The sequence below is a fragment of the Psammomys obesus genome, unplaced genomic scaffold, assembly GCF_907164565.1.
Source record: "Psammomys obesus unplaced genomic scaffold, mPsaObe1.curated_primary_1811, whole genome shotgun sequence".
Classification (NCBI taxonomy): domain Eukaryota; kingdom Metazoa; phylum Chordata; class Mammalia; order Rodentia; family Muridae; genus Psammomys; species Psammomys obesus.
In genome coordinates, this window is record NW_026596088.1 from 8651590 (window position 1) to 8670024 (window position 18435).

At 45.4% G+C, this 18435-nt stretch overlaps 1 protein-coding gene across 1 annotated transcript in view; it reads right to left on the reverse strand.

Annotated features, from left to right (window-relative positions):
• The window catches only part of Vps35l (VPS35 endosomal protein sorting factor like), a 101200-nt gene that overhangs the window by 29410 nt on the left and 53355 nt on the right, over positions 1 to 18435 (reverse strand). The window contains exons 20-26 of the mRNA XM_055627537.1: positions 17650 to 17712; positions 16296 to 16381; positions 15519 to 15599; positions 12719 to 12782; positions 9860 to 9958; positions 8042 to 8119; positions 6704 to 6818 (exon numbers count right to left, since the gene is read on the reverse strand). Coding sequence (XP_055483512.1) covers positions 6704 to 6818; positions 8042 to 8119; positions 9860 to 9958; positions 12719 to 12782; positions 15519 to 15599; positions 16296 to 16381; positions 17650 to 17712 — 586 coding nt within the window. The remainder of the gene's footprint in view (positions 1 to 6703; positions 6819 to 8041; positions 8120 to 9859; positions 9959 to 12718; positions 12783 to 15518; positions 15600 to 16295; positions 16382 to 17649; positions 17713 to 18435) is intronic.

Consider the following 18435-nt stretch of genomic DNA (forward strand, 5'->3'; position numbering starts at 1 on the left):
TAATTCTGATTCATTGCTTTTTACATATGTTTTTGGAGCCACTGTATGGCAGCTCATGCGTGCAACCTCAGCACTTGGAAGATGATGCAGGAGGGTCTGGAGTTCAAGGTCATCTTTGGCTGTAGAGCAAAGTTTGAGACCAGCCTAGTTTACTTGAAACTCTTTCTCAAAAAATCAATCCAAACAAAAACAGACAACAACAAAAACCAAAGGGGCCTGGGGGAATGACTCCTTTAGCAAAGTGTTTTGCAGCGTGAGGACCTGACTTCGTTTCCCTGGCACCCACACAAAGCCGGGCACAGAAGCATGCTCCTGTGTTAGGTTGGCAAAAGACCCTGTTTCAAAACAAGAATGTCCTCTGATCTCCACATGTGCCATGGCATGTATGCATCTGCACTCACACACAGATCTATACACACAAAATATGTATATACCATACGAAGATCCTTCACAAGTGTATCAAATGGCCAACCTATAAAAACAGCTATTTAGAACCATATGCATCTTGGATTTGGATGCAAAGTGTGTGCTTACATGAAGGGACTACTCTTAACAGCACGGTGTTTTTCAGGCCCCATGTTAGATGAGGCCCCATGGCACGATGCCATAGGCAAACCACAAGGCTTCCTCTCTTCGCCTATTAAATGAAGACAAGCAACCCAGCTAGTAAGACATACAGAACAAAATGAGCTGTTTGCTGGGGGTTCAGCACCCTCCATGGTAAGGCTCCAATCAATCCTCTAACCTCCATCTCCTCACCCCTCAGACTGGCCTGCTTCTCGGCCTCTAGGCCTCTCCTGTGCCATCACTCTAGTTCTCGGATGTGCTCCTGTGTGCGCTGTAGGCATCCAGACTACCCCTCCCTCCCAGGTTCTCAATGCCATCTGTTTTGTGAAGCTTTCTGGCTCTTCTAAGATGACTCATTCCTTTCTCCTCTAGAAGTCGCTGCGTGTGCACGCTGAAAGACATTTTTCACACACTGCCCGATGAACTAACAGACTGGCTCTCCCTCACTAACACAGGAACTCTACGCACATTCTTGTTTCTGGTACAATGTTTTGCATATTTAAAAAATGAGCAAGAAATGCCAGCAGGAGGAAGGAGGCCATGGCTGGAGTTGAGAGACTCCTTTGTGCCCCTTTCTTAAGGTTCCAACAGCAACTGTCATTCATCCCTAGTCGCCACACTCCCCAAGGCAGAAGGGTCCTGTCTGCTCAGATGTGAATGCAGGCTTCACGCCATGGCCCTCTGTGAATAGTTCCAGCCATAATAACTCATCAAGAGGCCTCAGGTTGGGGACACAGTCACATCGACCATACTAGATGCTAAGAGCTACAATTGTGGTCCTCCACACAAATGCTGAGAGCCTGGAGAGTGATGGGAAGCAGTTCTCTCCTTCAAAAGCTGCTTCTCCCCTTCTAGAAAGGGGAAGTATAAAAGCCCTCTTCCCACCTACTGCTGTGGCTCCCTGCGCCCTCAGCTGCCACCTGTCACAGAGCGCAGATGCCACCTGCTCCCAACAGTGGCCCTGCCGCAGTGCCCGTTCCTTGCTTCCCAGGCTCCTCATGCTGACCCGCACAGCAGCTCCAACCAATGTGTCCTTAGGTCTAAGTGCATGCTAGGACCTACTGTGCTCTCTTTCACTATAAATATAAAACTAATTCACTCGTAGAAGGCTTCGGTGGGGCGCTCTTCCTCACAGACACCAACAACATTTACTACTTACATCCTCACTCTGAGTGAGAGGTTTGCTGTCATTTGTCGTCATTGTCTGTTTCTCAATGGGGTGGGGGGGGGGATATTCTGTAGAACAGACTGGCCTTGAACTAAAATCCTCATGCCTCAGTTTTCAAAATGCTCGGGTCATAGGCACAGATGATTATGCCTGGTTCTTCCATTATTACTAACACAAATTGAGGCTGGGAATATAGTTCTGTTGGTAGAGCAATTTCCAGGAATACACAAAGCCTGGGGCTCAATCCCAGCACCACAGGAACTGTGGTGACTTTTGCCTATAATTCTCATCACTGGGAAGGCTAGAGGATCAGAAGTTCAAGGTCATTCTCAGTTACAAAGTGAGTATAAGGCCAGCCTGGGATTCAAAGACCCTGCTCTTAAAGAAGAGAAAAATTCAAAAAGGATTATCAACTATTGTTACCATGCAGTTGCCATTCCTCTGTGAAACACCTACAGAACACAAATGACTTGGATCCAAGAGCCCTGTTATCAAGCAAACTGAAAGTAAGGCCTCTTGGCTTGATGAGCTTGAGGAAACAGGAAACTGGCTAGGAAGCAATGACCTATTTGCTAGTTAATAACAATTGTGAGGAAGCAATGAAGAAAAGGTGAGCGGTCAAAGGAATGCCTTAAAGATGAGCTGGCCTCACGTTTGTCTGTCTGGGGTGGGTGAGGGGCTGAGTGAAACTTTCCAGAGGAAAAAAATGTATGAATGAGCACAAAATTTTTAAAAAGCACATTGAAATGAGCAAAACTTAAAAGAAGGGCATGGTGGCACACACCTGTGCCCAGAACTCTGGGAAGTAGAGGCAAGCAGGTCTCTGTGAATTCGAGGCCAGCCTGGTCTACAAAGTGAGTCTAGGACAGCCAAGGCTACACAGAGAAACCCTGTCTCAAAAAAACTAAAAAAAAAAAAAAAAAAGAGAGAGAGAGATGAGAGATGGTGAGGTTAGAGAAAAACAGAATACATCTATAAAATTTTCAAAGAACAAACTTAATGCAAATTTTTGAGGAAAAAGAAAAAGACCAAAATTATAGAACCAAGCATGGCATTCCCTCTTGTGGAGCAGGCCCTGGAGTCCACCATACCAGACACGCCACTATTGTGCCACTGGGTACATGTTTCTTGGCAAATCAGTACGGCAGCATGCACAGTCCAGTGGAAGATAGGACCCCTGAGATCTTTCCTCCTATGGGAGCCTACACAGAACTTTCTGGCACTCTGGAAGCTAGCCAGCAAAGATCTCTGAATCAATCTGAGATCAGTCTCTCTCCAGTCAACGTGTGTAGTACCTTCATCAACAAAGTCTTCCCATGAAGCTAGGATGGGTAAGCAAGGGCAATGGCAAGAACCCATTATTTTAGAAACCCTGGGGGCCTCCCTGAACAGTAACTCCAAGGGAGGATGTATCCCATGCCTGGCACGGTGACTTTCATTAAGTGACACAAATCTGAGTGCAGTATTGTCCACCCAAACAAGGTGACTCCATTGGAATTCTTTTTTTCAAAATGTTGTATTTTGAATTTAGTTGACTAACGTATGGGTTTTCGTTATCCCACCCACTATACTCTCTCTTTCCATTCAGTCAGAACTGCAGCACAAGGCCGCACTGAACATGGATGTGCAGGTATCGTTATAGCAGGCTACACAGCCCATGTGGTAGTGCTAGGTCGGTAGTGCTAGGTCACTTGGCAGTTCTATTACTATTTTTTTGAGACCCCTACAAGACTAATTTCCCAAGTAACTGCACTGGTTTACACACCCACCAACAGTCTGCCATACCCACACTTTTAGCATTTGTGGTCAAAAGTCCATGGCTGGAGAGTCCATAGAGCCTGCCCTTATTATCTTCCCAACCTGTTATGCTGTCAAGTTGCCTCATAAATATTCATGCTTATACCCATAGACCCAGGCTACTGTCAACTGTGGTGAGAGAGGCTCCCTTCTTGCAGTGAGCAGCCGTCAAAGCAGAGATGCAGAACTGGTCAGAGTGCTGAGGATAAGAGACTGAGCGCTCAGTCCTAAATGGAACACCTACATCAGTACCTCACCCCTACCAAGGCTCGGGGACACTGATGAAAAGGAGGTAGGAAAATGGAAAAAAACTGGCTCTTCTTCTCCCAGCAGCAATCAGTTGCCAACAGCTCCCTGGGTAGGGGTGGGACTTCACACGTGCCTCATGTCTCTATGCTGAGCTCTTGCCTGGCTTGGGCACATGCAGGCAGGTGTTGTGATACTGTCCCATACACTATGACTTCATGGGGACACCTGTTGTGTGTGGAAAACACTCTCCTTGTATCATCCACCACTTCTGACTCACACTCCTCCATCTTACGTTCTGACCTCTTTTCCACAGTGATCTCAGCCTTGGGAGGAGGGATGGGAATACGGCATGTCACGCACGCTCAGTTGATGGCCGCAACCCAACAGTATATGGGCAGGACAAATTGGACCTGATAGGTTTAATAAGACAAGAGACAAGAGCGCATCAAGTTAGCTGGGAAGAGGGTGGATCTGGGAAGCACTGGGTGAGGGGTGTGGCTACAAGTAAAATACACTGTACCAAATTCTCAAATAACGAATAAAATTCATAAAGATTAAAAAGGCCAAGGATACTAGATTTAAAATATACAAAGTTAAAAAAAAAAAAAAGTATCGGAGGACAACTGCGAAATGCTGTCTTCCAGACAGGACACGGTAGGTTTCTCACACTCCAGTGGTGCCCCCCACCCAGGCACACGGGGATGGCATTAACTGGACCCAGTAAAGCTATCAGAAACAAAGACATGAAGCTGGGAGAGGGACTATTATAGCAGGCACTATTATAGAGGGGTTGAAGGGCAAGAAAACAGGGTTGATAGGATCATGTTTCCTGGTATACTTGTATGAACATCTCAAGAATGAAGGACAATTTAAAAATAGAAATAAAACTTGAGGAAGGCAGAGAGCCCTGAGAGGAAGAGACGCACTGTCACTAGAGATGACAGCAAACCGGCTCTGCTCGCTGCCCTGGGCCTCTCTTGCTTTCTCACTTTGTTGCAGTGAACTGCACATTCTCTGATTTGAAGCCCAGTTCAGCCATTTAATTTTGAAGTAAATGCTGGCTTTCCCACAGACTCAAGGGTCTGCCTGTGAGGGGTCGGGTGTGGAAGCACACGCCTATAATCCCAGCACTTTGGAGGTTGAGGTGGGAGGATCATGAGTTTGAGGCCAGCCAGCGCAGGGCTACACAGCTTGATTGTTGAGATAGAGAGGGCCTGACACAGAGAAGGAGGCAGACAGGGGAGGAAGAAGAGGGAAGAAAGGGAGAGGAAGAGAGAAACAGGCAGCCAGCCAGGGAGAATGAGTTTGGCCCTCAATACTCCAAAGCACAGTGCTGTCCATGTTACAGTTAGCTCCCAATGCCACGTTACACTGTGGTTGTCCAGACAGCTATGTGAAGATGCTAAAGCTGCTGCTGCCTGTCCCATGGTCCACTTACTGACTTCACTTATTCTTAGCTGCGATATAACCCTGCCATCACCTCTGCTTTGTACATGAATAAACTAAAGCAAAAGGCCAACTTGCCCAAGATCATCTATTTCCCTAAGTGGCAGAACCAGAGGCAGACCCACTGTATCCTGGAGACTTGAAAGCCACCATCAATAAAGGCTTCAGCACACCTTGCTGGCGGCACAGCACATCAGGTAATCAACCCCACTCCTCCAGGCCTTTGCACAGACCCCCTCACTCCATCAAAGGCTGAGTGTCCCTTCTCTCTTCTCTTCCCATGTCCTCTTTTGAGCCACTGACAAACAAGGACAAGAAGTTATCTGGAGTGGGTGCTCAAAGAAGGGCCATCTTCAAGTGGAAAGCACTGATGTGCAAGCCTTTTGTGATTGCTCAGTACTCCAGGGTGACAGGGAGGAATATTTGCAGTAAGTGCCAGCATGATCCTATCTACATGTGGGGGCTCTTGTGCACAAACAGATGGAACTAAGCCTTTTCTAGCATCCTGAAATGGCCTGCAGGGCGTTTCAAGACCCTGGACTCAGCCCTGGCAGAGGCACAACCGGAAAATGGAGATATAATCCAGGTAGGATGAAGGCAAGCCAGAGAATTGAACGAGGAGGAGGTGACACTTTAGAACCAGCTGAGATGGATGTTTGCAGACACTAACAAAAGCAGCCAGCGCCCATGAGCTTCAGATTTATCTCTTTCCTTCTCAATAACTGGCTACATTATTTATTTGGCCAGTAACTGCTCTGTGTGGCTTTCAGAGCGTCAGTGATGGGCTTTTAAGGTTCAGTTCAACTGCATTTAGACTCAAGCAAAAATCATCAGATGAATTTTTAAACGAGAAGGAGACACCACATTGCCGTGCTCAGCCGTGGCTTAAAGTCAGGGTGCAGGCCCAGAAGCCTGGAGTCCAAACATCCTGGTGCTGTTCTCATCCATGCACAGTCACCAGAGCTGAGCCTCACCCCTCCCTGCCCTGTCTCACCGCCACAACACCCTTCCAACGCTCAGAAGCAGCTTCTCAGGTGAGCTACACAGACAGACAGAGTGGGGTTGTCACCTCAACAGCAGGGCATTTCTTCTCCAAAGATTAGATTCCACTTCCATGTATCTCGTGTTCAAACACATGAAGAAGTAGAAACGACAAAACCAACCCTGAACCTGCTGTGGCCACGCAACCCCAAATTCTCAGGCTCTCTAGGCATCTTAGCCCAGGATGTTTGGCTGCCTGACCTGGCCTGGAATTGCCTGGAGAAAGTCAGGATGGAAAACTATGCATTCCTCCATCTGTCTCAGTGTTGCCTGACTCCTGAGCTTCCGACTAGAGAAGCATTTTAAAATATTCACTGGCCACTGTGCTCTTTCCTCCTGACAGGCAAGGCTCAGTACATGCATGCAGGGATGTGTGTGGTTGAGTCAGACTTTCTCAGTTGTAGGAGAGCATCAGGGATAGAGAGAGAGGCTTACCTTGGGAAAGGCACTGGTTGGCCAAGGCAACCTGACCAGAATGCAGGTACAGGTTGAGGCGGGTGAAGATCCCCACCAGGGAGGGGATGGTGATGAAGCAGTAGGCAACACAGGCCTAGAGAGAAAGGAGATGGAGATGGTTAACTGATATGCTCATGTTCACCCAGCATGTGTTTCCAAGGAGACATACAACACTTACTTGCTCTGTTCCCCCCAGCTCAGAGACACTCATACACAGAGACGCACACACACAAACCCAGACACACATGTACTCACACAGAGACACAAACACACAGACAACCCCCATCAATCCCAGTTCTGATGAGCTCTAGGAAGTTGGGGAAGGAGGAGGGAGGGAAAGAGAGAGGTGGAAGAACTCTTCATCCCTCACCGCACTTATACAGAGATAAAATCTCTGTGTGGGCAAAGGAGAAACCGATTGCTCAGAAATATGAAGTTAATAAGAGTTAATTTTAGCTAGGGAGGCTAAAATGTCTGATGGTGGTTGACACTAAAGATAGAGGCAAGAGGTAAGTGGGCACACGTAGACACTTCCCTTTCACTGGGCGTGGTTTCATTTAAAAGATGAGGACACCGCTGTTAACTGTGATTCGGAACATCAACTTAAGAGGCTGACATTTGGATATAACTTTGACATGGATATAACCCAGACCAAGAGCAAAAACCATAATGGTTACAGGCTTGAGGATATTATACGAAAATAATCTTGCTAGAGAAAATTTTATATTAATGTATTAGAAAAGATTCAAAGGAATGTAGCTGGCACACAGAGATACAAATGCAGCTCAGCCTCCTCAGAACACGGGAGGGATAGCATCTCTTATCCACGGAGTTTCTGGTCTCAAAGCATTTTGGATTTTGGAGTATTTGTATATATAATACTTAGTGAGATATCCTGCAGAGAGGACCCCAAGTCTAAGCACAGAATTCAATCAGGTTCCCTGGGTGCTTCACACACGCAGCTCAAGCATTTTCAATAACTTTACACATGAAACACAGTCACAGTTTGGTGCTCTCCGTCTATGGCACCACAGCAAGTTTCAGATTTTAGAATGTTTTCAACCTAGAGACTGAGATGTGTGATTTGTAATTAATTTTTTTTTCTTTTTCTTGAAATTTAGGTTTCTAGGACATTGATTTTGAAAACAACACAGAAGTTGATTAATCCACCAATTCCTAGAGAAAAACAAACCTGGAAAATCAACACCACCCTTATCATGGAACACTTAGCTTTCCCTGGAAACAGGATTTTAGCAATGTGCAAATTCAGCAACCCATCGCAGCTCCAAGTCTGGGGCCCTTATTTTCAAAACATACCCGCACAAATGCAGCCGTCTTTCTGGAGTGGTTTCCCTTCATGACTTTTCTTGTTTCCATTGCCAACCGGTTCACACTCTAGATTTGTGAAGAAAAAAATAAAATAGAAATGGCAATGAAAGGATCACAACCCAAATTAACACCTTCTGGAAGTTAGGAGGCGGGTTCCACAAGTATCAATTGAAACAAGCAAATATGGACAAAGACTCAACAGTCAGCTCTGGGGCACAGAAAGAGCAGTCAACAGGCAGGTTGGGCTGTAGCTTGAACAAACACCTCCAAGACAGTAGAACAAAAGGCACTCACATACCTACCAATGAACCTAACAGATGAACACTTTCTGCTTTGATGACTAGCCAGGGTTCGTTTACCCCATTTCCAAGAAGTTCTACATTCTAAGCACAAGCTCTTAGGGAAACTTCCAAACCTGAGAGTAGACCAAACAATGTAACCACGTGATGCTGACACTAGCAGCAGTAACCACAACCACGTTTCTCAGCTCATTCAATCCTTGGAACCCTATGGCATGGGCACTATGGCCAACCCCTATTCTAGAGATGAAGTCTCTAGATTTAGGTCTTAGAATGATTTGTGCAAAATAACATACTAATGAAGAAAGAAGTAATATACAAAGTGCTGTTCTTCTCCTATAGATATAAACTGACTGAAAAGAATGATGGAAGTTTTGGTTCCCAGACTGTATACCATGGTATCCTCAGGGTGCTGCAATCAAAGGCAGGCTTTAAGGGACAGCAGCTGGTGGACTATGGGCAGTGCTGGTGTGCCATAGCCTGTGCCTCAATACCGTACTGAAATACGTCCCTTGTAGCCACACTTTGCGTAACTGGACCTTTCAGTAGCTACGGTGATAAAAGCAAGTACTGTGCAAAGTTAAATGAGTTTGGGGGGGGGGGGCGAGGAATAGAAAATAAGGGCAGGGATAAGTGATATGATCCCAAGGCTGCACAGTGCTGACATGTGCACACACCTCAACAGGAAGTGACTATGGTTATGCAAGTGGCATAATTCTGTCTTTTTTGCCGGATACAAGGATAGAATCCAGAGCGTCATAGATACTAGGCCCTGCCACTGTGCCCTCACCCAGTCTGTAGCTAATTATTTTTAAAAGAACAAAATTAAAATGCTGTTTTTCTTTCAATGTTTACACTTATTGATATTATTATTACTACTACTACTATTTTACTTTTACTGATGTTTTCAAGCTGTTGGCTGTTTAATAGAAACAGAACTATCACTGTTTCTTTTGACTCAGAGATAACCAAGCCTGCAGAATAATAACCCTGGAGAGCAGCAAATCTCTGGTTAGACAGGGGCCTCCAGGTCACCTGCCCACCAGTGGAACTTGGCACAGACCACTTTTCTCTTGTCAGTATTGTGCAGAAATGAGAGCACGCAAATTTCTTGGGGGGGAAGTTAACAGGAAGAAAAAATAAATCAATGAAATATTAAAAAGTAGAAAAGAAAAAGAAATGACTAAGAGCACTCAAAGACGTCAGCAAAGCTGTGGATCTAATGTCTCTGGGAAACCACATTTCCAGCCCAGGAGCAAGAGGGTGCTTGAAGAATCACGGACTGCAAGCTAGCCAGTCCCAGCACTCAGGGACAGGGGTAAAGGGAGTGCCGTAGAGGCAGGATCAGGGGTTCAAAGCCAGCCTCAGCTATATAGTGAATTTGAGGCCAGCCTGGACTACATGAGACCAAGGCTCAAATAACTAAAAGACCACTCCCAGATTGAGCCTGGTATGTGGCATGTTGATAACCAATCAATATGAACAAACACATGACAAGAATGCTTACATGGATCAACTGTACAAGAACAGGTTCCAGGTTGCAAAACATTGACCTGGACTCCACATAAAAGCTGAGCTGCTGTTCAAAGTCACGGCCGAAGGAGACCTAGAATCAGAGAGACAGAAATGCTAAAAGGCACAGTGTTGTTACTAGTGAGAAGACAAACATTTGTACATGGATGTGTGCATGTCCACACATTCATGCACACACGCACGCAAGCATTTGATTTCTCCCCTCACGTGCACGCCCACACACATGGACAGATGGTTCACGCATGTACGAGCTCACTCTCTTAACCCTGACTACAAAGGTCTCCTGTCACTTCAGCGCACGTAGAACTGAAATACCACATGAGCAGCCCAGCTCTATGACAAGGACATGAAGTCCAAAGGCACAAAACAAAAGCAGGGGAAAAAATAGATTTTTCCAGACTGGGAAGGAAAGGAAATCATGGAATTTTGTTTGTCAGCCGTTGCCTTTTCACCGAACATAAATTAGGTCCCTGGGAGCCGTTTGTCACAAGGCCTTCCCTAACACGGGCCACGCCTCACTGTTTCCTGATGGGGACCTGACCTCAGTAGCTCCTAGTGGCTGCCAGGGCCGCAAAGGAAGTTTCTCCGCCAGAACCCCTGGGCGCCCCTGTCCTTGGCTTTAGGAAAAGCTGGACAGTAGGACAGTCGGCTGCTACTCTGATCAGTTTGCACAGTGCTTTGCTGTTCCCACAGTGGGTGTAAGGCTCACACCTTGCTCCCTGTGACTCAGTGACCTCCAGACAAACGCAGAAAAAGAAGAACCGCCCCCCATCAGCATGCTGTGTAAGCCAAGAATGAAGGAGAGGCACTTGGTAAACCCTCCAGGTTCATTTTCTACCAGGGAACACAAAGGCTGATTGTAATTGTCATCAAAATTGATGGCATCCACAGAACCGGTGGGCGGCTTCACCATTTCTCGGCATTTCTACCTCAGTCAGCTTGGATTCTGCTGTTTTATTCAAACAGGGGCTCCAGAGCCAGGCCTGTGATGTGCACCTGTAATCCTAGCTTCCGAGGCAGGAGAACTGTTTCACTCCAGAAGTTCAAGGACAGCCTGGGCCACACAGTAAGACCCCAGTAACCCCCAGAATGGGCCAGGACAGCAAATGGCAGGATGTTTCCATGAAAGACGGAAGCAACCCTTCCCATTGTGAGGTCTCCTTTGGCCCCATCAGGAGGTGGGCTCTCTTCACCTCCTCCCTCTCACAGATGACCCTGTGCCTTACTCTGACCAACAGAAATCAGCAGAGTACAGCTGAGGTTCACTGGAGAGCTAAGGCTTGGCTTTCCAAAACCTTGAGCTTCCATATTGTATTCTTGTGAAAGACAGCACCATTTGAGACATATAAGACCACTAGATGGCAAGACAAGAGTGGACAGAAAGAGGCTACTTGGAAGAAAATGGAGTCATCCAGCGACAGCCTGGGAAGGTAAGTAAGGCTATCTCAGATGCTCCTGGAGAAGCCTGGACATCCGGCCAACCCACATACGTGTAAACTAAGAAGACAGGGCAGAGGACAGCCGCTGAGGGAGGGTCAGCTCTCATGGTAACGCGCCCACATTCTAGCATATAATTCTATACCCACGCACACAAGTGATGCTAATGAAACTCGGTGGTTCACAAAAAATTAAAATAAAAAAGTCATGGAAGTCAGAGGCTTGTCTGGAAAGGGTCCAGAGAGAGGGGAGGGGAATGAAGGAGGGCATGGGGTGATATGAACAAAATACAGTATTTACATGTATAAAATCATCAAATAAAAAAATAAAAAGTAAATTAAAAACCAAAAAAAGCAGCAATTCTATGCCCCTACACTTCAGGCAAACAGCCACACAGCATCACACGATAAAATGGATGCCGATTTAGGCGTGGCATTCTGCCTAGGGACAGGTTTTGCCACCTGACAATCTGTGTAACAGCTGCTTCCTCTCTATTCTTGGTCTTCATGATTTGGGTCACCAGGAGTCCCTCAGGCACCCCAAGTCGTGATGGTTATTCAGAGTGTTAACTTTACTTCAGGTTTAAGTGTCTACAGAGGATCAGATCCTCTGGAACTGGAGTCATAGACAGTTAATGAGCTGCCATGTGAACGCTAGAACCGAACCTGGGTCCTCTGCTTTAACAAAGACTATCTAGACTGGATAAATAAAGATTTAAAAAAGGTCCACCCTAAAAGGTCCACTCCTCAGGCTGTGGTCCCAGATGACATAAAAAGAAGAAAGTGTGCTATCCCACACCGTCTCTGCCTGACTGTGGACACAAAGAAACTTGTGGCGTCAGGTTCCTAGCTTGGTGACATCACCTCCACCGACCCCGCCCTGATGGACTGTCTCCTCAAACTGTGAGCCACAATAAACCCTTCCTTGCTTACTTTCTTTACTTTCATCAGGTATTTGATAGCAGAAATGAGAATGTAAGTTAAGCCAAAGAGCTCCACTCCCAGAATCTGTGGGAGCCCATCAGCTAGGCTACAGGGCAGGAGGTAAGCCTGTTCAGGGCAGAAGGCAATGGAAAAGAGGGTGAAACAAAAGATGACAGAGGAGGTCTTGGTGGCAGAGGAGACCCAAGTCCAGCTACTTCTTCAGGGGCTTTCGAATGAGCGAATAAACCCAAACCCTTGTTCTACCCCTCCCCCTCAGCTTTTCCCACAGTCAGCTTATCCTGGCTCTCTTCGCCCCAGAGGGAGTCTTGGCAAGTGTCAGAAATTTCTAATTCCATCTTATCTCAGTAGAAATGAAAAGCACTGGGGAATACAATGTGAGCCACTGTCAGAAGAGGGGGCAAGCATTACATCATGTTTCCAGGGGGACTGAAGTTACTTTCCCACAAACTTACCATCTTTACAAATCCATTGATCAAATGGGCCAGCATCCTTTTCTCATCCTCAAGAGTGAGAGCGCTAGAATCAATAATGGTGCATAATTAACACGGCGGCAACAAAGGTAGCTGTCTGGGGAGAAAAGCACCGGGGGCTGATGGTTTCAGGGAGGTTCCTGTGCAATCTCTTGATGCACAGACTCCCAACAGGCTGCCTGCCTATCTTTGGATAGAAGTGTTAACCGACAGGAACATAATCCAAATGCACGTCTCCTCTCCCTAAAGATGCTGTTCCCAAGATGTATTTATCAATAGCAAAAGAGAAGGCAACTTTCTCTTTTTTTGGAATTCAGGCAGCAAGCTCTAATGTCAGAGTTTGTTTTTCAGAGAAAATCTGGCATCTTCTCAATTTTAAAAATTTCTACCAGACATCAAAGAGCTTTCTAACACCCACACACTATCAATTTCCTGCCATCGCCACCTTTATCTTGTGACTGCCCATCCCTACTCGTGGACGCATTTGAAAACAGGCCTCAATTATATTTGACAGAAACTTTAGCACAAATATAAATTTTCAATTGTTAAGTCCAGTTTTGATTACGTATAAAAATAGCCCCCCAAGTTTATTTTTTAAAGTTTTTAAAAATTTGGGGTTGATGGTTGAGCTCAGTAGTACAGTGGCTTCCTAGCACTGTGCAAGGGCCTGGGTTTAATCTCTGGGAACAAAAATAAATAGAAATGAAAGTTTTTGTTTGGCTTGTCAAAAGGGAAAATGAGTTCCGGCATTATCTTTTGATATACAATGTGCCCTTAGTTCTTTTTGTTTTCAGTATTTCAGACAGGGTCTCACACATGACCCAGGTTGGCCTCCTGCCTGAGCCTCCAGAAGACTGGGATTAGAGGTGAACAGCATCATGCTTGGTGCCTCTTAGTTCTTTAAGACAACATTTTCCAGCCCCCTTCACAGTAAGATGCGACAATGTGAATGCAGGCAAAGTCTGACTCTTCCACACATTGTCCCTCAGAGAAAGCTGCTATCCTCCATGGCATGGGCTGGAGTTGAGGGAAGGCGACCTTCCAGCAGGAAGATAAGGATAGCATGGCTCAGGGGTGGCAGAGCAACAACAGAGAAGGAACCTGGGTCCTTGGGTGATGCAGCAAAGAGCTATCACTCCCCACTGCAGGTCTCCTGAACAAACACTGCCTGGCAAATATAAATATCTGTGTTCCTTTTTTTCTTTTTTGTTCAGTTAAAGTCTACTGTGAAAATGTAGACTTATTGTGAAAATGTATTATTACTGCTGTTGTTAAGACAAGGTCCCACTTGTGATCTTCCTACCTTAGTTTTCCAAATGCTGAAATTGCTGGTGTATGCCACTGCATCTGGCAAAAGTGTAATACTGACAACATTTTGAATTTTTATAACTACTTATGAATTTGAAGGCACAGTTATAAGTATTCTAAAATTAAAAGGAGAAACACATCCTGTGGATGATAGGTTTCAAAGCAACTTTCTCAATTCTTAAAACACTTCCCAGAGACTCAAGCTGCTATGCAAAAATTCTTTGGAGATTAAAATGGCCACAAAAACTTGTAGGATAGAAACATGATTATAAACACAAAAACCTAAAAAGCAAAGGGCGATAGCTCAGCCTCTGATGGAAAGGCTAAAATTGAGGCTAGACCTGAGCTTTCAACAACCTGGGCACATAAAGCAACTGTAAGAAATGGAAGCCAGGGGTTGGAGAGATGACTCTTCTTCCAGAGGACCTGGGATCAATTCCCAGCACCCACTTGGAAGCTCACAACTGTCTGTAACTACAGCTCCAGGAGATCCAATACCCTCTCATAGACATACATGCAGGAAAAACACAAATTCACATAGAATTTTAAAAAATCATTTTTAAAAAAAGGAAATAAATGGAAGCTATGTCATTTGCATGTTAAGTAAAGAGCTAAGAATGAATTAGATTAAGAAGCCATGCTACGGGCTGGATGAGCTGTCATTATACCATCTACTGCTCTCAGAAATCTCTAGGAGACACAAGATTTGAACTCACTTGCACAAGAGCAGCCTCTTCTCCCCAATAGAAACCCCTCTGTAAAAATATCTGCTAACAAGGGAGGGTGGGATTGGGAGGGAATGAGAGAGGGGGCTACAGCTGGGATACAAAGTGAATAGATTGTAATTAATGTATAAAAAAAGAAAAAAGAAAAAAATTTGCTACCTTGCTTTTCTCTTTAAGGTTGGCCTGTGTTCCTCGCTCTAGAGGACTGGAATGTTCCTGTCAATGGGGGGGGGGGGGGTATGAGCTGGCTTGGGGGATCAGCCTGCCTCTGCCTCTCCACCGCTGAGGTTACAGATGTGCATAGCAGCATCTGGCTTTTCCATGGGTGCCAGGGATCCAAACTCAGGTCCTCTTGTTTGCACAACAGGCACATTATCAACCGGACCACCCCCTCTGCTCCTTGTGAGAGGTAGCTTTTTATTTTTCTTAATTTATTTCCTGGTGTTTAAGTGTGTGAGTCTGTATTCGTGTGCACCATGTGCACGCAGGAGCTGCAGAGGTAGGAAGAAGATGTTCCCCTGGTGCTGGAATTACAGGCAACTGTTAATCAAAAGCCAACATATGGGTCCTGGGAATCAACCCAGGTCCACGGAGAGAGCAACAGCACTCTTTCTTATTCAGTGTGCTCTCTTTCCAGCCCCAATTTTTGTGAATCTAGACCAGATCAAGCTATTTGCAGCAGCTGCCTGTAGACATCACCCCCAAATGCACCCCAGCCACACCGAAGTTCCGTTTTAAGAGCGGCTTACTTCACAGAGTCGTGCATGGTCTTGCAAATGTGCATGAGGGCGTTCAGGATGACGGGGTCCTTGGTTGGCTCCTGCTGGTGCCTAGGAGACATTAAGCAACAACTGTAAGAGCCCAGTCCATGTCCGTGAAAAAGTGGGCTGGGTTCTCAGCTGTATGTGTCTGAAGACATGCTCTGTCGGGCCCTGCACACAGGCAGTGCATCCGTGAGGCATGCTGCCCTGGTTTCGCTCTCGCTCCTCTGTGAGTCACAAGGTGATCCCTTACACGTGTGACTGCGCCTACTTGCAAAATCAAAGCAAGCCATTGCCTGTGCCCGGCAGAGGGAAACCTGTCTTTTTACTGCATTTAACACCTTCTGCAGCTGCCCTTAACATGCCCAAAAGTTAAGTGCCAATCAAAATGCAAGACAAATTTCAAAAAGAATCCTCATGTGATGTAGGTGTATTCATTCCAAGTATGTTAAAGACAGAGCAGTCAATTTAATCTTTGGGAAAGAATTCATTTAAAAATGTTATTTATACTGATTGTATGTATTTGTGTGGTGGATGCAGGCATGCCACAACACGCGTGTGAAGGACAACTCTGCAGTCGGCTCTCCTTCCACTTTTACGTGGGTTCTGGGGAGGCTTGCATGATGAGTGCCCCACACCACGAGCTATCTCCCCAGCCCAAGAATTAATCTGGAAAGGTAAGAAGAGGGCCAGGGTGGCTCACTGCTGCTACACCTCACAAGATGCTGGGAATCGCGGCCGCCAGGCGCGCTGCCTTGTACTCACTTTATAAAGGCTTCCATGATGCACTTGCAAACCTCCACCCGCACACTCTCCTTCTGGAACATGTCCAGAAAAGGCAGAAACTTTTCCTAGGAAGAAAGAAAGCACCGGAAATGTAACTGACACAAATAACCGAGAAGAGAGAATTTGTGGGTCATTTTTTTTTTGGTCGGGGGTGGTGGTGTTGTGGGTTATTAATATTATTGATTTATTTTTTAGTTAAGTAGCAGATATTTCTAAACTAGTTGTATATCCAAATCATTATATAGAGACTAGGATTTATTTAATTAACCTAGAGCATAATGCTGGGCAATAGTTCTTCTATCCTAAACCTTTAAGTCTATATAATGTCTTATCATTTAGATTTTATCCATTATATTTGCTTTTAGTTATGGTTTGAAGTCAATCCCTGTTCTCTTATTTTATTTATTTATTTTTTTATTTTCCCGTTTTCTTATTTTTCTCTTATTTTTCCCCCCTCGCTTCCTCCTTCTCCCCTCCAGACCAGGATTCCCACCCTATTCTCTCCCTTGCTCAGCATTGTGGCTGGTTGTTTTATTGACAATACAGAGAACAAATGGTGGCTTGTTTACACAAACTTGAGACAGGTGATGCTTAGAATAAGCATCACAATGCAATGTCCAGATTGAAACATATAATGGGGGTAGAAAAATAAATATCTGAATGAACAAGGATAAATTATATACATTCCATAAGAACATTATACCCAACAGGGGGTGTCAAATAAGCAGAAGGAATGTTCAGGAGTTTTTTTTAATGATTATAGATTAAACACCTTAATCCAAACTCTGAAATCTAAGATAATTTTGTAATTTTTAGTGCCAACATGATGCCCCAATTTTTTACATTATGACATTCTGCTTGTGATTGTTGTTGCGTTGCTTGGCAGTGTGGGCACAGAGCATGCTGGGCAAGTGCTGCATCCCTGAGCTACATCCTCGGTCCCTTGTACAGATTTATTTGGTACAGTATGAATCCTATGTTTAGGTTTGGGTCCTAGCTCACATTATTTTATGTACATAAAAATATCCCCAAATCTAAGAACACAAGACCTAGTAGGAAACACTTCTTGCCTTGAGCATTTGGACAAGGGGTACCCAACCTGCAGCACGTGAGTGCACAGATGGGGAAGGAATTAAACAGAAACAGCATTTTTCTTTCAGTCTGCAGACACTGTATTTCCTAACAGTGCTTAAGTCATTAGAGCATACCTGCTTGTTAAGCTGATAGGACCTGCTTTACAAAAGGAACTGAGTCCTCCTGGTCTGGGTAACATGAAAACATTACTGCAACAGAGGACACAGGTCTCCAAAGGCCATTAAGAGACACTACTTACCACTGAGAAAAGAACTGAGAAATCATGGAAGTGGGCAATGACTTTCTTAATTATTGACTGAAGCTGTGAAACAGAACAAAAGAACACAACTTGTTTAATAAAAACCTATGTGTTTAAAAAAAAAACAAAAACACAGCATCCCTCCTTCATCACTCCTCACCATAACCACAACAGAGTTAGCCTGCATTGCTCAGAGAAGGAAACATGGGTCAGGTTAGGCCCTGCCTCAGTCAGATTGCCCTTCTTGCTCTGCCTTCTCCTTCGGAGTCCTGGGGACGGTCTTGGCCGCACCCTCGGCTGCAAGGCAGTACCCATGATGATTAAGTAGGACAGCCCATGTGCTCAGGAAGAGCCTGTTCTGCAATGCTCTCTACTTACCTTTCAAAACAAAAGATAGCCCCGGCTGGCCTGAGCATAGAACGTTGCCAAGGATAACTTGGAACTTCTAATTCTTTCGCCTCTACCTCCCTAATGCTGAGATTATAGGTGTCTGTCACTATGCCTGTTCTATGTGGTTCTGGGAGAGCTAATCCAGGGCTCTGTGCATGCTACAGACTCTACCAACTAAACCACATCCCTGGATCTCATCTCAGCCTCTGTTACTAGTCTAGCAGAACACAAACAACCTCGGTCCACAGTCTCACCCAACTATTCAAGCTATTAGTGAAGCATGAAAGCAGCCAGAACCAACATGGGTCCATGTGCCAATAAAGCTTTATTTACACAAAGAGGTGATGGGCTACAAGTGGGTATGGACCACAAAGTGCCATCACCTATTATAACCCA